Source organism: Lycorma delicatula, chromosome 7 (assembly GCF_047948215.1).
Source record: "Lycorma delicatula isolate Av1 chromosome 7, ASM4794821v1, whole genome shotgun sequence".
Taxonomy (NCBI): Eukaryota; Metazoa; Arthropoda; class Insecta; order Hemiptera; family Fulgoridae; genus Lycorma; species Lycorma delicatula.
In genome coordinates, this window is record NC_134461.1 from 136,252,418 (window position 1) to 136,271,646 (window position 19,229).

At 31.2% G+C, this 19,229-nt stretch overlaps 1 protein-coding gene across 1 annotated transcript in view; it reads right to left on the minus strand.

Moving 5' to 3' along the window:
• Positions 1-19,229, minus strand: part of LOC142327406 (box C/D snoRNA protein 1) — a 33,663-nt gene that overhangs the window by 12,326 nt on the left and 2,108 nt on the right. Inside the window, exons 2-5 of the mRNA XM_075370440.1 lie at positions 15,102-15,283; positions 10,632-10,726; positions 9,249-9,427; positions 2,635-2,781 (exon numbers count right to left, since the gene is read on the minus strand). Of these exons, the coding sequence (XP_075226555.1) occupies positions 2,635-2,781; positions 9,249-9,427; positions 10,632-10,726; positions 15,102-15,283 (603 nt within the window). The remainder of the gene's footprint in view (positions 1-2,634; positions 2,782-9,248; positions 9,428-10,631; positions 10,727-15,101; positions 15,284-19,229) is intronic.

Below are 19,229 nucleotides of genomic sequence, written 5' to 3' on the forward strand. Positions count from 1 at the left end.
TTTTGTTCAAGATGGGTGCGTCACTGAGTGGTTGAGATCACAGGCGGCAGAATTCTATAACACAGGAATTTCAAAGCTTGTCCACCGCTATGATAAGTGCCTGAATTTGTATGGTGATTATGTTGAAAAGTAGTATTTTAGTATCTCTTTCACATGTATATAATAAAATGTTTTTCTTGTACTTGGTTTTTTAAAATTCCACAACGTTCCTTACTTTCTGAATAGCCCTCTTATATCAATGATTTCATTATCTGATTAATTAAAAAATTTGTTTTGTATCTTTGTTAATAAAGTTTTTTATATTATTTCTAGTTATTTCCCTTCAGGATTATTTTTATTTAACCTATTTTAAAATTTCAACTAATTCTGAGTTGTCACTAATGTCCTTATTTTTTATATTCTTCAATCAGGCTGTAACAATTTCGTACATAATTCTTTAATGAAACACTTATAATAAAATTCTAAAGTGAAATGGGAAAAGCACAATGTACAGAAAATTCATTTATAAACATTTTTTAACAATAAACAATGTTAAGAGATAAAAAATTCATCAGAAATTAAAATTTTACCACTGATTTACTAGTGTGTTGATTTGCTGTTATTGAAATGGAAGTACTGACAATGATTCTTAAAAATCTTTCATCAAATTTTGAGATCAAAACTTGAACACGTATTCTAGTCCTAAACCAGAGCAATAAATTGGATTAGTTTATGTTGAATTATGTCATTTATAAAGTGAAATTGTTTAAATATCATATTATATTTATTACTTATAACCAGACATTAAAATAATATACTCTGTATTTTTATTTTTTAAAGAAAAGTAGTTGCTTTTATTCTGATGTGTAATTTTTAAAAACATAAAAGAAAATTTTCAAGGATTAAAAGTCCTTCATTGTTTGCTTAGATTGCTAGCTTGTTGTATAACAATTTGTATACAATGTATTGATTATTTTCTGCTTAGTTTTCAGTTATTTAATCATTAATTATCAACTCTGGTCAAGAGTGTATTATTATTTTTTTCAGGTAAATGCCAATTGCAAAGCTTTATAACCAACATGAAATAGTAAATAATTAGTAGAAAATAATAAACATGGTTTTTTGAGGGCGATTCAATAATTAAACAAACATTTTTAATGAAGGAAATGCTTAACGCAAGCAATTGAAACTTTGTAAGTGTTAGTTGGCAACCTTGCGAAGAGTGTTAGTCAGCTGTTCAATTAATATTTACATGAATATGATCTCTAAAGTCTTAGATAAGATGGTGTGGTGTCCACTCGAAGAAAGTACTTTTGAAGAACAGCGTTCTGTGATTCGATTTTTACGTTCAGAAAGTGTACCAATCATCAGAAATATTCTCTCAGATGAACAAACAATACGGCAATAGGTGAATGAACTGTGTGTTTTTAAGCACAGGTAGAAAAGTTTAAAAGTGGCCATAAAAGTGTGACCGACGAGCACCACTCCAGACGTCTGGTAACAGTGTTGAACTCGGCATTAGATTCTCATATTGATTCACTTATCCAAGACTGAGGACTTACAGTTGAACAAATTGCTGAAAAATGTCGAGTAAGTGTTGGCACAACTCATTCCATCATTCAGAATAAACTGAACTACTGTAAGACTGTGCAAGGTGGTTTCCAGAAAGGTTACCATTCATCACATAGCCGAGAGAGTTTATACTTGCACCAAACTCAAAAACTGTTTCAATAACAAAGGTATTGCATTTTTGGACAGGATTTTAACCTATAATGAAATTTGGATACATCATTTCAAGCCAGAGTCCAAGCGTCAGAGCATGAAGTGGAAACACCCTGATCCTGAATTGCTTTTCCATAAGAAATTCAAAATGCAACATCGGCTAATAAGGTCATGTTAACCATCTTTTAGAGTGCCCATGGTCCAATTTTCTGTGATTATTTGGAGGAGCAACACACTATCAACAGACTATACTACTCAGCCATGATTGAGAACAAAGTCAAGCCCGTGTTGAAGAGGAATTTCCCAGGATGGCAGAGGAAGGGCATGCTTCTTCTTCAAGACAATGCTCGACCTCATACAACCCAACTGATGCTGGAAACTACTGACAAACTGGGTTGGGACCTCCTGCTTTATCCTCCTTACAGCCCTTTTTTTTTAACCTCCGAGTTCGCAGTTAAGCAATTTTTCTCCGCAAATGATGAGATGAATGCTTTGTAGCATGTGTGAAAAATGCCATACCTTATAGCACTGACCTTGCCCCTTTGGATTTTTATCTTTTTGGTCTGATGAAATAAGCTCTGCATGGCATCAAGTTCAATAACAATGAAGAGGTAAGAAAAAAGTACAAAACTGGCTTCAAGATCAAGGTAAAGAAATATTTGCTGAGGGAATAAGAAGACTTGTAAAAAGATGAGACAAGTGCGGAGAAGTTGGTGGGGATTACATGGAAAAGTAGACCAAAAAATTATATTTATTTAATAACCATTTTTGCTGAATAGCTGTTTGTCTTTTTAATAATTGAATGACCCTCGTACATCTACCCCAATAATGTAAATTAATTTCTTCTTTTTTTTATCTAATTATCTTTCTTTATTTTAAAATTAGATAAAAATAATTTAATTAAATTATTTAAGTATACTTATTATTATTAACCTTTGTCCAGGAACTTTTTCAGCAATAAGAAGTAGTGTAATTCCAGAATGTCCAGCAGCATGATAATATTGTAACTGTTTATCATTATTATGCAATGGATTAATGTAATTATCCAAAATGTTGCCCAATAATTCAGTATCAACAACTCTGAAAGCAAAATGACAAATTTTAAACTAAACAAAGACGCTTAGTCAAAATGAACTTATTTGATGTAATTTACTATCTACATTAGTTTTAACAGGATGCAAAATATACTGTTTGATTTATAAAACTGCTTAATTACTTATAATGCTTAAATCAGGTGAAAGCATGTGTTATATTTTCTGTTTGTCATTTTAACAGACAAGGTCACTATTGCATGGATAATAAGACAATCATACTATTAAAGTTGTAATTTTAATAAAACTGAAAAGTGATGAGCAAAATAAACAGTAAATGACCAATATAATTTGTACTAATTATTAAAACATCTGCAAAAAAAACATATACACACAAACACCCACCAAACAGCAAATAGTGGATACACCTTATTCTTTTAAGTAAAATATAAATAGACCATGGTTGCATGTTCTATCCAATTATGAAACTAAAAGCTTCCGCTTTTTATTTATATGAATGGAGATTTTAATAACAGAAGGAAGGTTTACCAGTTACAATATTCAAATGAAAATGCAAAATATTAGAGCGATTATGATACCTTTATACAATTACAGGTAATATGAAATTGAACAATAGGCACTTAATGCAACATTCTTAAATGTAGTGTAGAAGATTATGGATTAACTCCTTTTATTGGAGTTCTGGTCATTGACTTTTTGACATTTAGGTCTTTCAACTGGTTGCAAGCTTAAAGGCTACAGTCATGATACTTATACCCACCTTTTCTTAGGTCACCTACCTACCATCTCTATATACACTGGCTTATATTATAATTATACTGCATTTCTTGGGAAGATTATCCATTTTGTTAATATGATGTTTGTAACTGTTTCTGTACTGTGATTTTTTTATTAAAATTGTTTATATTTAAGTAAAAACATTTAAATATATTTACCTGTTGGCACACTGGCACAATCCCTTGTATCTTTCTGTAAATTTGATTACAGACCAAAGAAAGTGCACCTCTGCTCCCTACAGACAATTTTTATCAGGAGCCTTCAAAACCCAAGTTTCACTACAGCCATAATTTTATAAAATTTTGTCTTCTTTCACTTTATTTCCTGTGAATCTCTTAATAGTGCCACCATATATTTTTATTAAATGTCTTAGTCTTTCCCTTAATATTTATTTCATAAATTGCCACAACCTGAAAATTTGAATTCCTTACCTTACTAATAATTTTATCATCATGTCTGATCTATCAATAAAAAAAGTTTCACGACAAAATTATTCTGGTATAAATATCTGACAATTCCAAAACCTCTTCTATTTTTTTATTCTTTGATGGCTTCATTCAAATAAGACAGGTAGCAAGCTTATTCTTGCTCTATCCTCTATAAGGGTTTGCACCCTTATTTTTCACTCATGTTTACTTATGTTCCTTATCTCTATTTCCCATCCCATTCTACTATATAGTTCTGATATATATTTTTAAATAATATTGTAACAAGACTAGTATAATGGACCTGATTAACAAATTCCTGCCATTTAAAAAGAAAGTAGTAGAAAATACATTAAAAGGAATCCAGAAGAGAACTAAAAGGAATTCTTTTTCTAAGGCTAACAGGTCTGTTTAACAATTGTTCTTTGTAATACTGCCCCTAGTAAATGGTCAACAGATGTTGTTCAATGAGAAGAATTACCGGACTAGAGTAGGAATTTATGGGAAAATTTAAGGGCTAGGACGATCAATTCTCATACCTCAACATTTAAGGAATTTGGGTCTGGTTCTGCAGATAAAGAGGATACGAGTATAAATACTCCAGGAGCGATGAGCTAAGATCAGTTTATACGAGGAGTTATTAAGTGAGTTTTGAAGACGTGAGTATAGGTATATTGCTGGTTGTATCTGGTGCGATTGTAAGAGGGTTTTTGTCAACGTGTAGTACTGTAGGGTGCAGAATAGTATTTGATGTGACATCACAAGCACTCCAGTGTGAACAGTGGGAGAATGCAGGAGGTTATTTGGTGAGTTACAATAGACAATTAGTGAAATGAGTAAAGTATTAAATTCATTCATAAACTGTAGGCTAGTTTTATTTGTGAATAGCAAAGGTATGTGCAGAAAATAGAATTGAATGAACATTAAACTAATTTCATTGTCATAGTAATACAATACCAGTTGTTAGAGGTGGAAATATTAGCGGTCATGATAACCACCTTCTCGTTTCATACCGGTCTTGTCTCATCTTACAATGCTATCACTCTTGCTGAATGTGATTCGTTTCCCCGGACTCCACATCGCTACTTCTTCACTACCTAGTTGCAGGAGATGCTGTCCGACATCTACATTCATGTCGCAATCTCATAGGACATCCAGACCAAGGATGAAGTCATCCTTAATTTCTGAGACGAATACCCACGCTTGTAGACAGCAGTGGCCAAGCCACAACACGACGCGAGCTTCGCTGATAACTGGTAGTGTATTCCCAGAAGCAGTACTGATGACATAAGGCTAGTCAAGCTTCTTCTTTTCACATCCATTGACGATGTCTGGTCTAGTGATGCCAATGCTCCTGTGTCTACTGCCATCTGACATGGACGATCTCCAACTACACCATTGATGATCAAGCTGTCGGATCCTCTTCTTAGCATCGAGATGTTCAACAAAACTTAACGAGGTGATGATGATGAACTTACTGGTATCCACTGATTAGTGCTTCTTAGTTGCCTTCTCACTTCTTGCAGTTGATTTTCAAATGCTTTGCTCCACCAGAGTTCCCACAGGACGGTCGATCCCTATTCTTTGATACTGTAGCAGGTATTCTTCTATCACCCATTGTAATCATTCTTGTAATCGCATTCATAGAAGTCTTGATGCCGTTCCCTGATTCATTGCTGCAGTCAACTCCCATTCTTTGAAGGGGTATGAAGAGACAGTACACCAGCTGCCTCCCGTTGCTGAGTAAGGGCATTGTTGACTGACTTTGATGACCCAAGAAGAAGGTGCTTCTTGATCTTGGCGTTCCGTAGCCTGTTGATGAAGGCGTGCACTAACTCCTCCTGAATGTATCATGGTGGCGGTCTGAGTAATGCCCATTAACCTAACAGTTCGATGACAGAGGCCTGCAGAATTCCTACAGGGTCTCGTTGGTCTTCTGGACTCATCCCCATAGCTCATACTTGCAGGTAGCCACCAAGTTGTGCAGCTCTGAAGTGACCCTCTAGTGTTACGATGATTTCATCATAGCCGGATGTGGATGGTACACCTGAAGAACTTCTGCTGCCTGGCCCTGAAGTGCGGTGATCAGAAACATAGTCTTCTGCGGTACCGTCCAACCATTATGAATAGATGTCACCTTGAATTGCTGCTTGAAGGCAGCCCAACATTTACTCCTGCCAAATTTTGATGGCTTTACTGCAGTCAGATGTCCCATCGATGTGCCTGATCTTTGCTCCTGTCAACTATTAACATAAGATTACTTGGTGCTACGAGCTACTTCCATTGCCCGTGCGATATCTCTATGGATAATATCTACAATGTTATTTACATCAGTCTCTATGTTACCATTAACTACTTGTTCAGCCATAACCAACCTTTTTTTTTTTTAATCCTTTTTTAAACACCCCCAACATCCCCGGCCTCTGCCGTTAGGCTATGTGCAGGAATGTCAGGGTGTCGTGGCAGTCGACTGCCCCCCTGTCTTGCCAGTTTTTGGCTTCCCATCAGGGTCCTCCCAGCTTCATTGAGATGCAGTAGCCCCCCTTCTGGGCGACCGCTACATCCCTCAACTGAGAGGCTACCCTTCCCGTCCCTACACTAGGTTGTCGGCTACGCATTGCGCATAGCCGGCAAACCGCCGCGTCCCCCCTTTCACTCATACCTGAGGGTCCCGAATGCATCATCGGAGCACAGCCATAACCAACCTATCCTGCAACTTATTAAAATCTATTTTTAAACCATCTAAATCAGACTTAGCACTTTCTACTTTCTCTCTAAGTTCAGTACTAAGACTGCCTAATTCATCCTCAATATAAGACGTATGATTATCCATTTCTTCTTTTAGCTTATTCACATTTTCATTCATATTTTTATATATACACCCTTCCATTTGATTCATGTTTTTATTAATGCTCTCACTCACCTGAGCTAACAAAGCAATAATTTCCTTTTAGTAGTGACCATTTTACTATTAATAAATTACAATTACAAGCACTGAAATAAAATAGTTAGAAAAACTTATCAATAACTTACAAAGCTCCATATTGCAATAAGTAATTTAACAATAAGTCAAATACCTAAAATAAACAACACAAGAATAAATCAAACAATAAGCAATCAGTACCAACAACTAATCAAAATAGAAATAAAATTTTACCAATATTTGACTCAGACCAAATCAAAATATTGACTCAGATTGATGCACACATTTTGATCGCACCATATCCTTGTAGAATGTGTCTGTTATGCAGCATTGTATCAGAAGTTTACACTACGAGCTAACATCTGAAATATCTTAGGGAAAAATGAGATGTTATCGAATGTTTTATGACTTCTTAAGTCCCTCTGTTCATATTCAAATATTTGATTATAATAGGCACTTTACAACTGCGCTGAACTGCATGAGGAGTATTTTTTATGATACTGTACATTTTAAAACTGTTCATTTTATTTTTTTATTTCATTATATTGTTATTTAATTTTTACATCTGGTTTTAATGGTTGATTTTAATTATTTTATATTACTGTGACCTAAATTTTTAACGTTGATGCTGTTTGGTTAAATGCCTATTGTAGAAATTTTGTGTCTGGGCCCTGATGACACTTCACTCTGTGAAAAAAATATTGTAGTGACAACATAAGCGGCAGAAAATTTCATGAGAAAGGATTAAAACTATATATAAAAAAAGATAACTAGCATTAATCATGGTAAGACCTAGTTTTAAGTAGTTGGCAGATTTCTTGAATTGGTAACTAAATATCAGGGCAGTCATAAAAAAAATGTTAATACTGAAAAACTGTTAATTGTAACCAGATATAAACTTTCTTATACTAAAGCCAAATCAATTAATTTCTGTTGCTTTCTCATTTTGCTTAAAAGTATTTTTTTAATTCCTATATTTTTCATTGATCTTCTTCTACCAGTTACACTTCCAGTCATTTCTGGGTCAGAGTCTGGACCAGCTGCTGCAATCTTCTGTCCATCCACATTTCTTCAATGAAAATTTTAACATCATAACCTCTTTTAATTATGTCTTCATCATCTCCTCCTAGATCTACCTTTTGGTATATCAGAGTTAAAGACTCCTTAGCTACTCTTCTTTCTTGCATCCTGTTTGAATGGTCAAACCATCTTAATCTATTTTCTTCTAATGCTTTTGAAGTCTTTCAACCCTAGTATTTATCTAATGATATCATTCTGTATTTGTTTTTTTCTTGTTTTTCTCACCATATTTCTTAGGAATTTAATTTTACAAACCTGACCTTTCTCTTATTCTCTTCAGGTGGTTTGTATCCCATATCTTGGCTCCATACAGAAGAATAATAATAAAGTATGTTTCGTCATGATTTCTTTATGTCTCTTTGGCATTTCTTTCTTTACAACAAGCTTCTCACAGTCTGATAAAGAAAACTTTTTATTGATAAACTGAAGAAATTAAATAAAAGTTGTCATCAAAATAAATTAAAAAATAAAATAAACAATATTGGCTATTTTAAAATTAAACAAAAAAATAAATGCAAAAATTAAATTTATCTGAGTTAGGTATAAGGACTAGTAATTTACTTCATTTTGGGCATGACCTTTTGAAAGATATTTTATGAGCTATTATTCAGCATCTTCATGGCTAATTTTTTTTGTTTAAGGATATCTAACCATATCAATAGGCTTTTCTAACCACCACAAAATGAGTGCAATTGAATATTTTGTATAAAATAGATTATTATAAAAACATACACACACAAACATAAGTTGGATTTAGTTCATAAGTAATTTTTAAAAGTTTATTGTTACACTTTCCATAAAATGTAGTTTATGATATAAATCTGTTAAAATGACATGTTTAAACAATCTAATTTTTTTAAATAAAGTAAAATTAAAAGTGATAATACTGACAACTTCACTGAAAACGGTAGTGCTAATTAGCTCCAAAAGATCCTTTACCAGAACTATTTCTATATAGTTTAGCTTAGTTAATAAGTTATTTAATTTAGTTAGTTATTTCATATAGAAAGGAAACCATTTTGAATTTTTAACGTAGAATTTGATAAATATAATATTCAATTCGATGCTTGGTATGATCAGAATCCTTAAAAACTAATGGGATACTAAGTTGTCTTCTTGACTCTGACACATGTAAAAGCCTCATATTCATTTCCTATGCTTTCATCTTGTGATTTATCAAAGTAACATTAACAATTTGTACACTGAAATCTCAATACTTACCTTTCATCTTATACAGAATAATAATACAATGTTCAATTAAAAAAATAGTCATTTCAAAAAAATTTATACCTTTTGTCAATATATTTAGCACAATCAGCTTGTGGAAAAATCCATTCTATCCTCCACAAAAGCTCCTGAGTTTTATAATCAAGAAAAGTTGTATTATTTTTATGTCTATCAAAATTTTTTGGTAAAAACTGGAGTACAGTATTTCGTCGACTTGCAGCAGCTCGTAAACGAAGTAAGTGCTGTAAGAAAATTAAACATACCAATAACTTACTTAATAATCATGAATGAGCTAAGTGAAAAATAAAGTACCAGTTAATATAAAAACAAAATTCTGTCAAACAAATTATTAATATCTATACAAGTGGCATTTATGAAAATAATTTTACAACTCATACTAACAGGGCAATGAAATTCAACTGAATATGTTTTATGTAGGAGACTGAAAGAATAGAGTGGTTTTTCATCCTGAATAAAATAATTAACTGTGTTCCTTACAGATGAATATGGAGTCAAATCTTTATGAAATAGTAACGTTTCCTTTTAGACAATTTTCATTTGTCAGTGTAAAGAATGTTACATTTTTCAATAACATCATGTTATGTTCTTTTTATTGCTAGTTACTGTAGAGTAATCCCTTCAAGTGTAAAACTTTGCTTATATATTCTACCCTCATTTGTCAAATACACTGTCATATCATATATTTCAACACTTACTGCAATGTTACGGAAAAAATTTAGAAGAGGCCATATTAAAATATTTTGTGTTGTGAAGCGAATAATATTCAGACTAATACATATTTATTTATACATGAGGATTAGCTTAGGAAAACAATACATTAAATTTAGATAATTCAAAAATGTTACACGATTTATATTTAAAAATATAATTAAATGGATAACAAAACAAAATTTCCATTATTTGTCAATAGACTGTAATAGCAACAGAATAGTTCATTTTATTTCAATAAGTTAAGTTTATAAACATAAATAATTTTAGTTGTAATGTTTAAATACTTGTTATAAAAATCTGTTATAAGAACAGAGAGAACTCTGAAAGTATTTAATGCATCTAAAAAAAAAAAGTAATGACTAATAATTTATTTTTCTGTATGATAAAGATATGAATCATGAAAAAATGGCAGTCCCTGAGATCAATTAATGAGAAGCAAACATACTGGCCATTAATAAACTGGCAAACTCTTTTGTTGTTGTATCACAATACTATATCTTTTGAATCTAATGATGATATTTCAGCTTAGTTTCAACATGAAAGTTGAGTTAGTTAAAATTTCTGCTTTATTCTGGATTACCCGTGACTCCTTTCAAGATTGTTAACATGAATAATCAAGAATTAGCTGTAATGTGATAAAAAGTATCAAATAAATTACTAAGCATCAGGAAAAAACTTATTTTAAAGTAAAGTAACCTATTTTACATAACTTACAGTAGGTAGTTGATCGTATATTTTATTATAATGTATTCTCTTGTCTTTGGAGTATTTTTCAACAGAACGACCAATTTCTTCTAGTAATCTGTAGTCTGTAAAACCGAATAATCAAATAACGATGAATAAAGTAATAAAATATATTACTAGTTACATATAAATAAAAAAAAGGTTTATTTCATTTGTTTGAATACAATAGACATCATATTAATAGTTCCAGAACATTCTAAATTATAAATGTAGAAACCTAAGTACTCAATACATATGAGGAGGATGGAAAAATCCATGCAAGAATAAAAACCACTTAATTTTTTGGGAAAACCTTTTTTATTTTTCAATGAAGTCTTCTTTTAAGCTTATAAATGTCATGCAGCACTGCTTCATTTTGTTGATCTCTTCCAAATAATAGGATTGTTCTAACTCTGCAAAATAGCCATTTGTTCCTGGAATCACCTCCTCATTTGAATAAAATCTCCTTCCTTCCAGCCACTTTTTCATGTTGGAGAGCAAACAGTAGTCTGAAAGAGCCAAACCTGGAGAATAGGGAGCATAGGAGATGAGTTTAAACCCTAATTCCATCAATTTTGTGGTCACAACTGCAGAGGATGAGTAGGTGCATTATCGTGATTGAAAACGACTCTTTTGTGGACCGATCATGGAAGTCTTTCTTGCAGCTCAATTCTCAAATGGTCTAATAAAAAAATAGTATTTGCTTCTAGTTGTTGAACTTTTTTCTAGATAGTCAATGAGACTTATCTCTTGTAAATCTTGCAAATCCCAAAAGATAATTGTCATAATCTTCCCTACTGAAGGAACGGTCTTTGCCTTCTTTGGTGCAGACTTCCTACTGGCAACCCATTATTTGGATTGTTCCTTGGTCTCAAGCATGTAGTGGTATATCCATGTTTCATCTAGTGATAAAACAATGATTAACATCCTGTGGATTTCATTGAAATAGCTGTAAATCATGGAATACCTCACATGATTTTATTTTTGGTTAATTGTGAGCAATCACCATCTTGCTGATAACTTTTTCATGTTCTAGTGTTGATGTAAAATATTATACATCCGTTAAGTTGAGATGCCCAAAGCACTAGTAATTTCACACATCTTCACTCTTCTATCATCCAACAGCATATCATTAATTTTATCAATCATTTCTGGAGTAGTGACCTCAACATGGCATCCAGAATGTTCGGCATCATTTATGTTCCATATGACCTCTTCAAAAATACTGAAAACATTTATAAACTATTCTATTTGAAGGTGCAGCTTCTATATAATATTTATAAAAATTTTCTTTAACTTCCTGTGGTGATCTGCCCTACCTAAAGTAATTTTTAATTAACACGCAAAATTCTCATACATTTTTTATTAATCACTTGATTTTCTTGATTCAAATGGATGCCAGCATAGAGAAATTAACTGATCAAGTCAAAACTAGGTGTGCGTTCTTCCAAAGAGTGCTATTACTTGAAAATCCCTTTAAAACGCACTGTGGTAACAGTAACTCACTGACTTTCCATGAACTTTTCAAACAACCCTTGTATATTAAGAAATACTATATATATATATATATATATAAATAAAATAATACTTATTATTATAACATAAGAAACAAAATATAAGAAATTAGTAAACACTTTGAAAAACTGAAAAATTACTTCATGATAAACAATATCCTGTACTATTATGTAAACCTTGGCATCTAAACTCAATGGCAAAAATTAATTACTTATAAAAAAAAATTAATGCTGAAAATAACAGGCTATGACAAAAACTAATTTAAGCAGTGTTCATACAAATTTAACAAACAAATGGATTTTAAGGAATTGTTATTCATAAATTAGACCTTGCATGAGATTATACTTAATTAATATATGAAGTTTTAAGAAAGCAAACTGGCGTACAAAATTAAGAGACTAAATATCTCATTTTAGATCTCTTAACAATTGTTTTCATCAGATATAAATCAGCAAGAAAATGTTCTTTTTATATAGAAAAGTGTTAATGCAACACATGTACATAACAATTTTCGATTTTTATTTTTTACTTTTATTAAAGGAGCAGAGAAATTAATTATTTTATTTTGCAATATACAAAATTCTAATTCCATATCAACCTATTTCTAACCTTATAAAAAATTATTTTAATACATTTTGAAAAAAAGACTTTCCAAAAAAAAATTATAGTAAAATGATAGGACATACATAATATTCAATAGAAAATAGAATTTTAAGAAATTATATTTCTTATATGGATGATGACATATAAAGTAAATACTATAATGACTTATTTATTAACCTAAAAACTAGTTTTTCCCCATTCTATGCTGATTGCAATGGTTCCAAACTGATCCATAAATAAGCTAGATTTTCTTACTACACCAATTCATTTTTAGAATAAATATATCTTTATTTCTAAATAAGTTACTTAATTGAAATAAATATTAGCAACCAGTATACATTTCTGATTTAAAGGTAAATAAATTTATTAAACAGTTACTATTTTAGTCTCATAAACTGGGAGTACTAGTTGTAGTTTCACTTATATAAGAGTAGACATTTTATTTATATGTCTTTCAAAAAGATATTCTTTAATCTATTTAATAGTTACACAAAAAAGTATTTGAGAGCTGTACATAATTTTATGTTTTATGATATATTGCTAACTCATAATTTTACTAAAACCATAATTAAGCTTTTGGTACAAAATATCAATATAACTTTAATCACATGACAAGGACAAGAATATAAGATGTAAAATAAATTGTCTTTCTTTTGCAAAAGTATAAGAAAATTTCTGAAAAAAAGGATAACAATGTATGCTCAAAACCATGTATATTTTCTGGTCAACAGTTTACAAACAATATCAACTTTATCATTACTTCATTAATCAATATGTCAAAGGACTTTTTTTTTCTCTTTTTTTTTGTCTTCAGTCATTTGACTGGTTTGATGCAGCTCTCCAAGATTCCCTATCTAGTGCTAGTCGTTTCATTTCAGTATACCCTCTACATCCTACATCCCTAACAATTTGTTTTACATATTCCAAACGTGGTCTGCCTACACAATTTTTCCCTTCTACTTGTCCTTCCAATATTAAAGCGACTATTCCAGGATGCCTTAGTATGTGGCCTATAAGTCTGTCTCTTCTTTTAACTATATTTTTCCAAATGCTTCATTCTTCATCTATTTGCGGCAATACCTCTTCATTTGTCACTTTATCCACCCATCTGATTTTTAACATTCTCCTATAGCACCGCCTTTCAAAAGTTTCTAATCTTTTCTTCTCAGATACTCCGATTGTCCAAGTTTCACTTCCATATAAAGCGACACTCCAAACATACACTTTCAAAAATCTTTTCCTGACATTTAAATTAATTTTTGATGTAAACAAATTATATTTCTTACTGAAGGCTCGTTTAGCTTGTGCTATTCGGCATTTTATATCGCTCCTGCTTCGTCCATCTTTAGTAATTCTACTTCCCAAATAACAAAATTCTTCTACCTCCATAATCTTTTCTCCTCCTATTTTCACATTCAGTGGGTCAAAGGACAAATAATTAAAATTTTTATTATTGAAATTACACAATAATGTATTTCATCTAATGGACCAATAGAAATCATAATAAAAGGACTTAAGATAGAGGGAGAAACAAGTTTGTAATGTACAGTACAACAATTTTTGGGAATCATAAGAAATGGTCATCATTAATTACGGATAATTACTAATTATAAAATATGTAACATGTACGACTATTTTAAACAATTTATACTTCAAATTATTTTTCATAACATAACAAAAATTCATTATAATGTATAAAAGAAAGAAGTCTGCCAATAAGACTTATGCGTACAATTGCCAGTCATTATCATGGGATCAGATAAGGTCACTTTATAAGTTCTAGTGAATATTAAACATTATTAAGATGTTTTTTAATAATAAATTTATCAAAGGTATTCACTTATTTCTTTTTCAGTCACTAATAAAGTCTTGCAATCATTTCTACTGAAAAAGTATAACATTGAGAACTTACTTCCTTGCACATCAATTTTTTCCTTTGAAAAATTACATTTTACAAATAAACAATATTTATAAGAAACACTTTTATAAGAAACTACTTTTTAAAGCAAAGATTACAAATTTTTTTAAAGTATTACCTATGTTGTTTGTTTATAAGACATCACTGCTTCTCATAAAAGTAGGACATGATAAAATATTTTTTTAAGGAGAAATTATTAAAAAATTACCATTTACTACACAGACATTGCTATTTGTAAATGTTTAAAGATATGGAAGAGTGTATGGGCAAGAAGATGTGAATTTTAAAGCTGTATTTTATTAAACTAGATCCAGGAAAATATGAATATTAAATTGGCCATAGCATTTCTAGCATAATATTGCTATATACAATTACTTTTAAACAAAACTATTACAAAAAAAAACCTTAAAGATCTGAATACAAACCATTTTGAAGATCCATATTAGTAAACGATTTTATTTTTTTATATTTAACTCTATTTCTAATACCTTTGCAGTTCAATTCTTTTTTATGGATAACTACACATGGCAGACTACATGTTTTAAGTTCACATTCAGGACAACAATACTTAGCATCTGTTTTATCACACACTTCACATTTACCTAACCTAAATACATTTAAACAAAAAAAAGCTTGCAATTATACTGATGCATATCTTTTATAAAACAAATACAATTTATTCATAAATTACTAATTACAAGGTAACTGATATATATATATATATATATGTTTACACTTCTTTGGATAATAATTTGTTGCAGTGCACACATTTTCATAAAAATTTACGTTCAAACACTGGCTAAAGTAGAAAAAAATAATTAAAAAATTTAGAATATTTATAAGAACATGGAATATTTGGAATCTCATTTACTAAGCATGTTGGTTAGAAAAAACTATAGCTGAATTTTTTAACAAATGTAATTCTAACTTCTTTTCTTTTTTATATGGGAGATATCTTGAAAATTAATGATAACGAACAATGTTGTCATTGCCAGAGAATCATATTCAAACAGCAACATAGGTTTTTGAACTTTCAAAATATGATATTTGTGGACTAATGTGATAAATAAAAAAAATATTTAAAAATATTAAACTTTCAATAATTCTGAGCAATTACTTCATCAACTTCAATTTTTTCATATGCTAATATATTATAGTAGATATGCATAGGATCAGGAAAGCACAAGATCTAAATGTTGGAAAGCAGGTTTGGGTAGCTTTGACCTGTGCAAGTTCAAAGTTCACGCTGCATTATCAGTAATCTACTCAATCAGCAGTTTTGTGACTTACGGCAACCTATTCAAATGTTAATCTGTTCTGTGTAGAGAGGTTAGAGATAAAGTACCAAGGTATGGGAATAATAAATACAATCTCATAGAACACTTGGTCGAATTTATATTTAAATGGAAACATAGTCACTACAGAGAGAGACTATATAGCTTGTTCCATGGTAACAGGCATGTGTACAACACAGAATCTCCTTATGAAGAGCACCATCAGTCATTTTCAATCGCTGACTCAGATTTCGACTATTAAGGTTAGTTTATGATTGGTTTATTTCGCACTTGATAATTTATGTTGATCACTTTTTCTGTCGTTAACATAAGTATATGTCAGTATGAAAAAATATGAAGTTGATCAAATAATTACTCAGTATTACCAAATATTTTGCATAACAGAACAAACATGCATGATGAAAAGTGTTCTGGCATCATCACTGACTTGAAGAAGCACTTCAATGTTAAGATGTAAAAAACTTAAAGGAGTCACAATCTAAGATTTGAGAATAATTTTTCAGGATAGAGCAGTTCTTGATAAAATTATACCAACATTAAGGTTATAACATTTAAACATGTTTGGAAACAAACAATTGAATGGGAGACAACAAACTCAAACAGTGCAAATGGGGGTCTATGTTGGAACTTCTGATATGTCATAAAGAAGATGGATGGATTGGCTAGGCATATAGATTTTCATGCAGATATCATCATGGCAATCCAACTGGCAATCCTGAGTTGGAATTCATTTAATATTATTTCATTTTATGTAACAAAAATTTAATTCTATTATTTTTGTAATATCATTCATTCAAATGATTTGAATCAATCAATTCAAACCAAGCTCAGACTCACAGTTCATTAATTAAATTCATTAAGTTTGTGCTTCAACCAGTAAATCTCCACTACTACATCTATACCATTATATAAAGAGGAAGAAGGTTTGGGATAAACCTTTGTTTGTTTGGGATAAAAAAAAAAAAAAAATACTCAATCAATCACAACCATACTTTTAACCCATGTTTCTTGGCATAAATGAGAAGGGTTTTAGATACATTTCATCTCAAAAAATCTTGAAAAAAATACGAGGCTCAGCTGATTAATTTTGCATGCTAGAATGCTACACTGAGACAAAAGGTACTATTGAGATGGGCGTGACAGCACATGGTAGTTAACTCCCCCACTACAAACCTGCGATAATGCGTTGAAATCTGTTTACTGGTTTGTTTTCAGTAGCAGTTAAAATGGAATCGAGTACGGCCAATATGTCAACATGGTTAAAACAGCAGTAATTGAATCTTTAACTGCAGAAAATGTGAATCCAATGAATATTTTTCATCATTTAAAAGCAGTTTACGGTAGTAAAACTGTTGACAGGAGTACTGTGAATAGGTGGGCATTGAATTTCATGAATGTGAAGCTGGTCAAGCGACAACTGAGGACACCTCACAGCAGATGACCAGTTTCTGTGACTGATGAGAAACATCGAAAGGAGCTGAATGATTTGCTTCAAAGTGACTGGCGAATTATTCAGCAATGCATTAGTATTAAGTTAGGCATACCTAAAGAACGAGTACGCCATATTATCAAGCAATTGGGTTACTATAAAATCTGTACACAATGGGTACCACACAAACTCTTATGGCTCTCTGCAGGCTGAAGCTTGAGCCTATTCTGCATCCCCCATACTTGCCGGATTTGGCTCTGTATGACTTCCACTTCTTCCCTCATTACACTACCAAAGTTGAGGTGAAAGAAGTTGTTGCCATTTGGATCCAAGAAAGACTACCAGAATTTTTCAGTGACGGAATACAAAAAACTTGTCAGATTGGGAAAAGTGGTATCAGTGTAAATTGGGATTATATTGAAAAATAAATACTACATTTTGTAGCTAAGGTATTGTACTTTTATTTAGTTTTTATTTCATTCCCATGCTACGCATATATGTACAGAATATATCAGCCAAGTATCATATATATATATATATATATATATATATATATATATATATATATATGTTGTAATGAAGATTTGCTGGTTAAAGCATAAAGTTTAATGAATTGAATTAATGAACTGTTAACTGTAAGTCTCTTATCACTTTTGAGATGGGTTTGAACTGAATGATTCGAATGAATAACATTATACAAATAGTAGAATTAAATTAACATTATATAAAATAATAGAATTAAATTTACATTAAATAAAATAATATTAAATAAGTTTAAAAAAATTGTTTAACAATAAGGGGATTTTCGTGAGGACTGCTTGTGAAGCTTGTGAGGCATATGAGCACTTCGTGGGAGGCTAGACCAATTATCATCATCAACTGGTAACAAATGGGGTGCCCCTGGGGCTCTGTTTTGGGAGGTGCAATGGGGTGCTCTTACAATATCTCTGCAAACAATCGTCCGATTTTCAAAATTCAGATGGGTATCTGTTAGTAGGTTGAAGGGTAAGTTATACATGAACAGGTACACTCTTGATCTAATGGTTATTTGGAAATGTATATATACAAAGTTTGTTTATCATATCACATAAGAACCAACTGACTGATTACTTTCAAATTTGCAGGATACAGTCGTGTTTTCTCAGGGAAGGTGAGCTTCAAAGCCATCAACCAAGGTCCTAGCTCCCTTGAAGGTTAAAATATTAAAAACATTCAATATTTCTATGCCCCGAAGGAAGATGAAGTTGTGAATTAAAGATATTCATTAAGGAAAAGATAGATCATTACCATGCAACACTTTTATATTATTACTACAGAACTTATACTAACGTAGAAGTTAAAGAAACACAAAACAGACTAACAATACATTTGCCATCAATGATAACAACTAAAAATGATGCTGAATTCAAACAGGTGTGTGTTCCATATGAGGTAGATTTAGAGTAAACATCAAAAATTAAAAATGTATATAAAATGTAAATTCATTATTATTGTGTATATTATTATAATTAATTGGATGTTCAATAAGTAAAATAACACAACAACCTTCACGGAGGTCATACCAGGTGTAGATATTAAAAAGTAAATTATATTCTACAGTGATAATCGGACTAATTTATTTGCTTATTTCCCTTATCCAGGAGTACTGATATAATCATCACTAGTTATGAGACATCCACGTGAACAACATTAAAATGTAATCCTAACCGGTGTTGATTATTGTCAGTAATCTGACCGTGAACCCTGTTGGATAACAGCCAAAAGGAGGAGTGGTAGTGGAAGACTCTCATGAAAAGATCTTCCACTATCACTTCTTTTTTTTGAGTTGG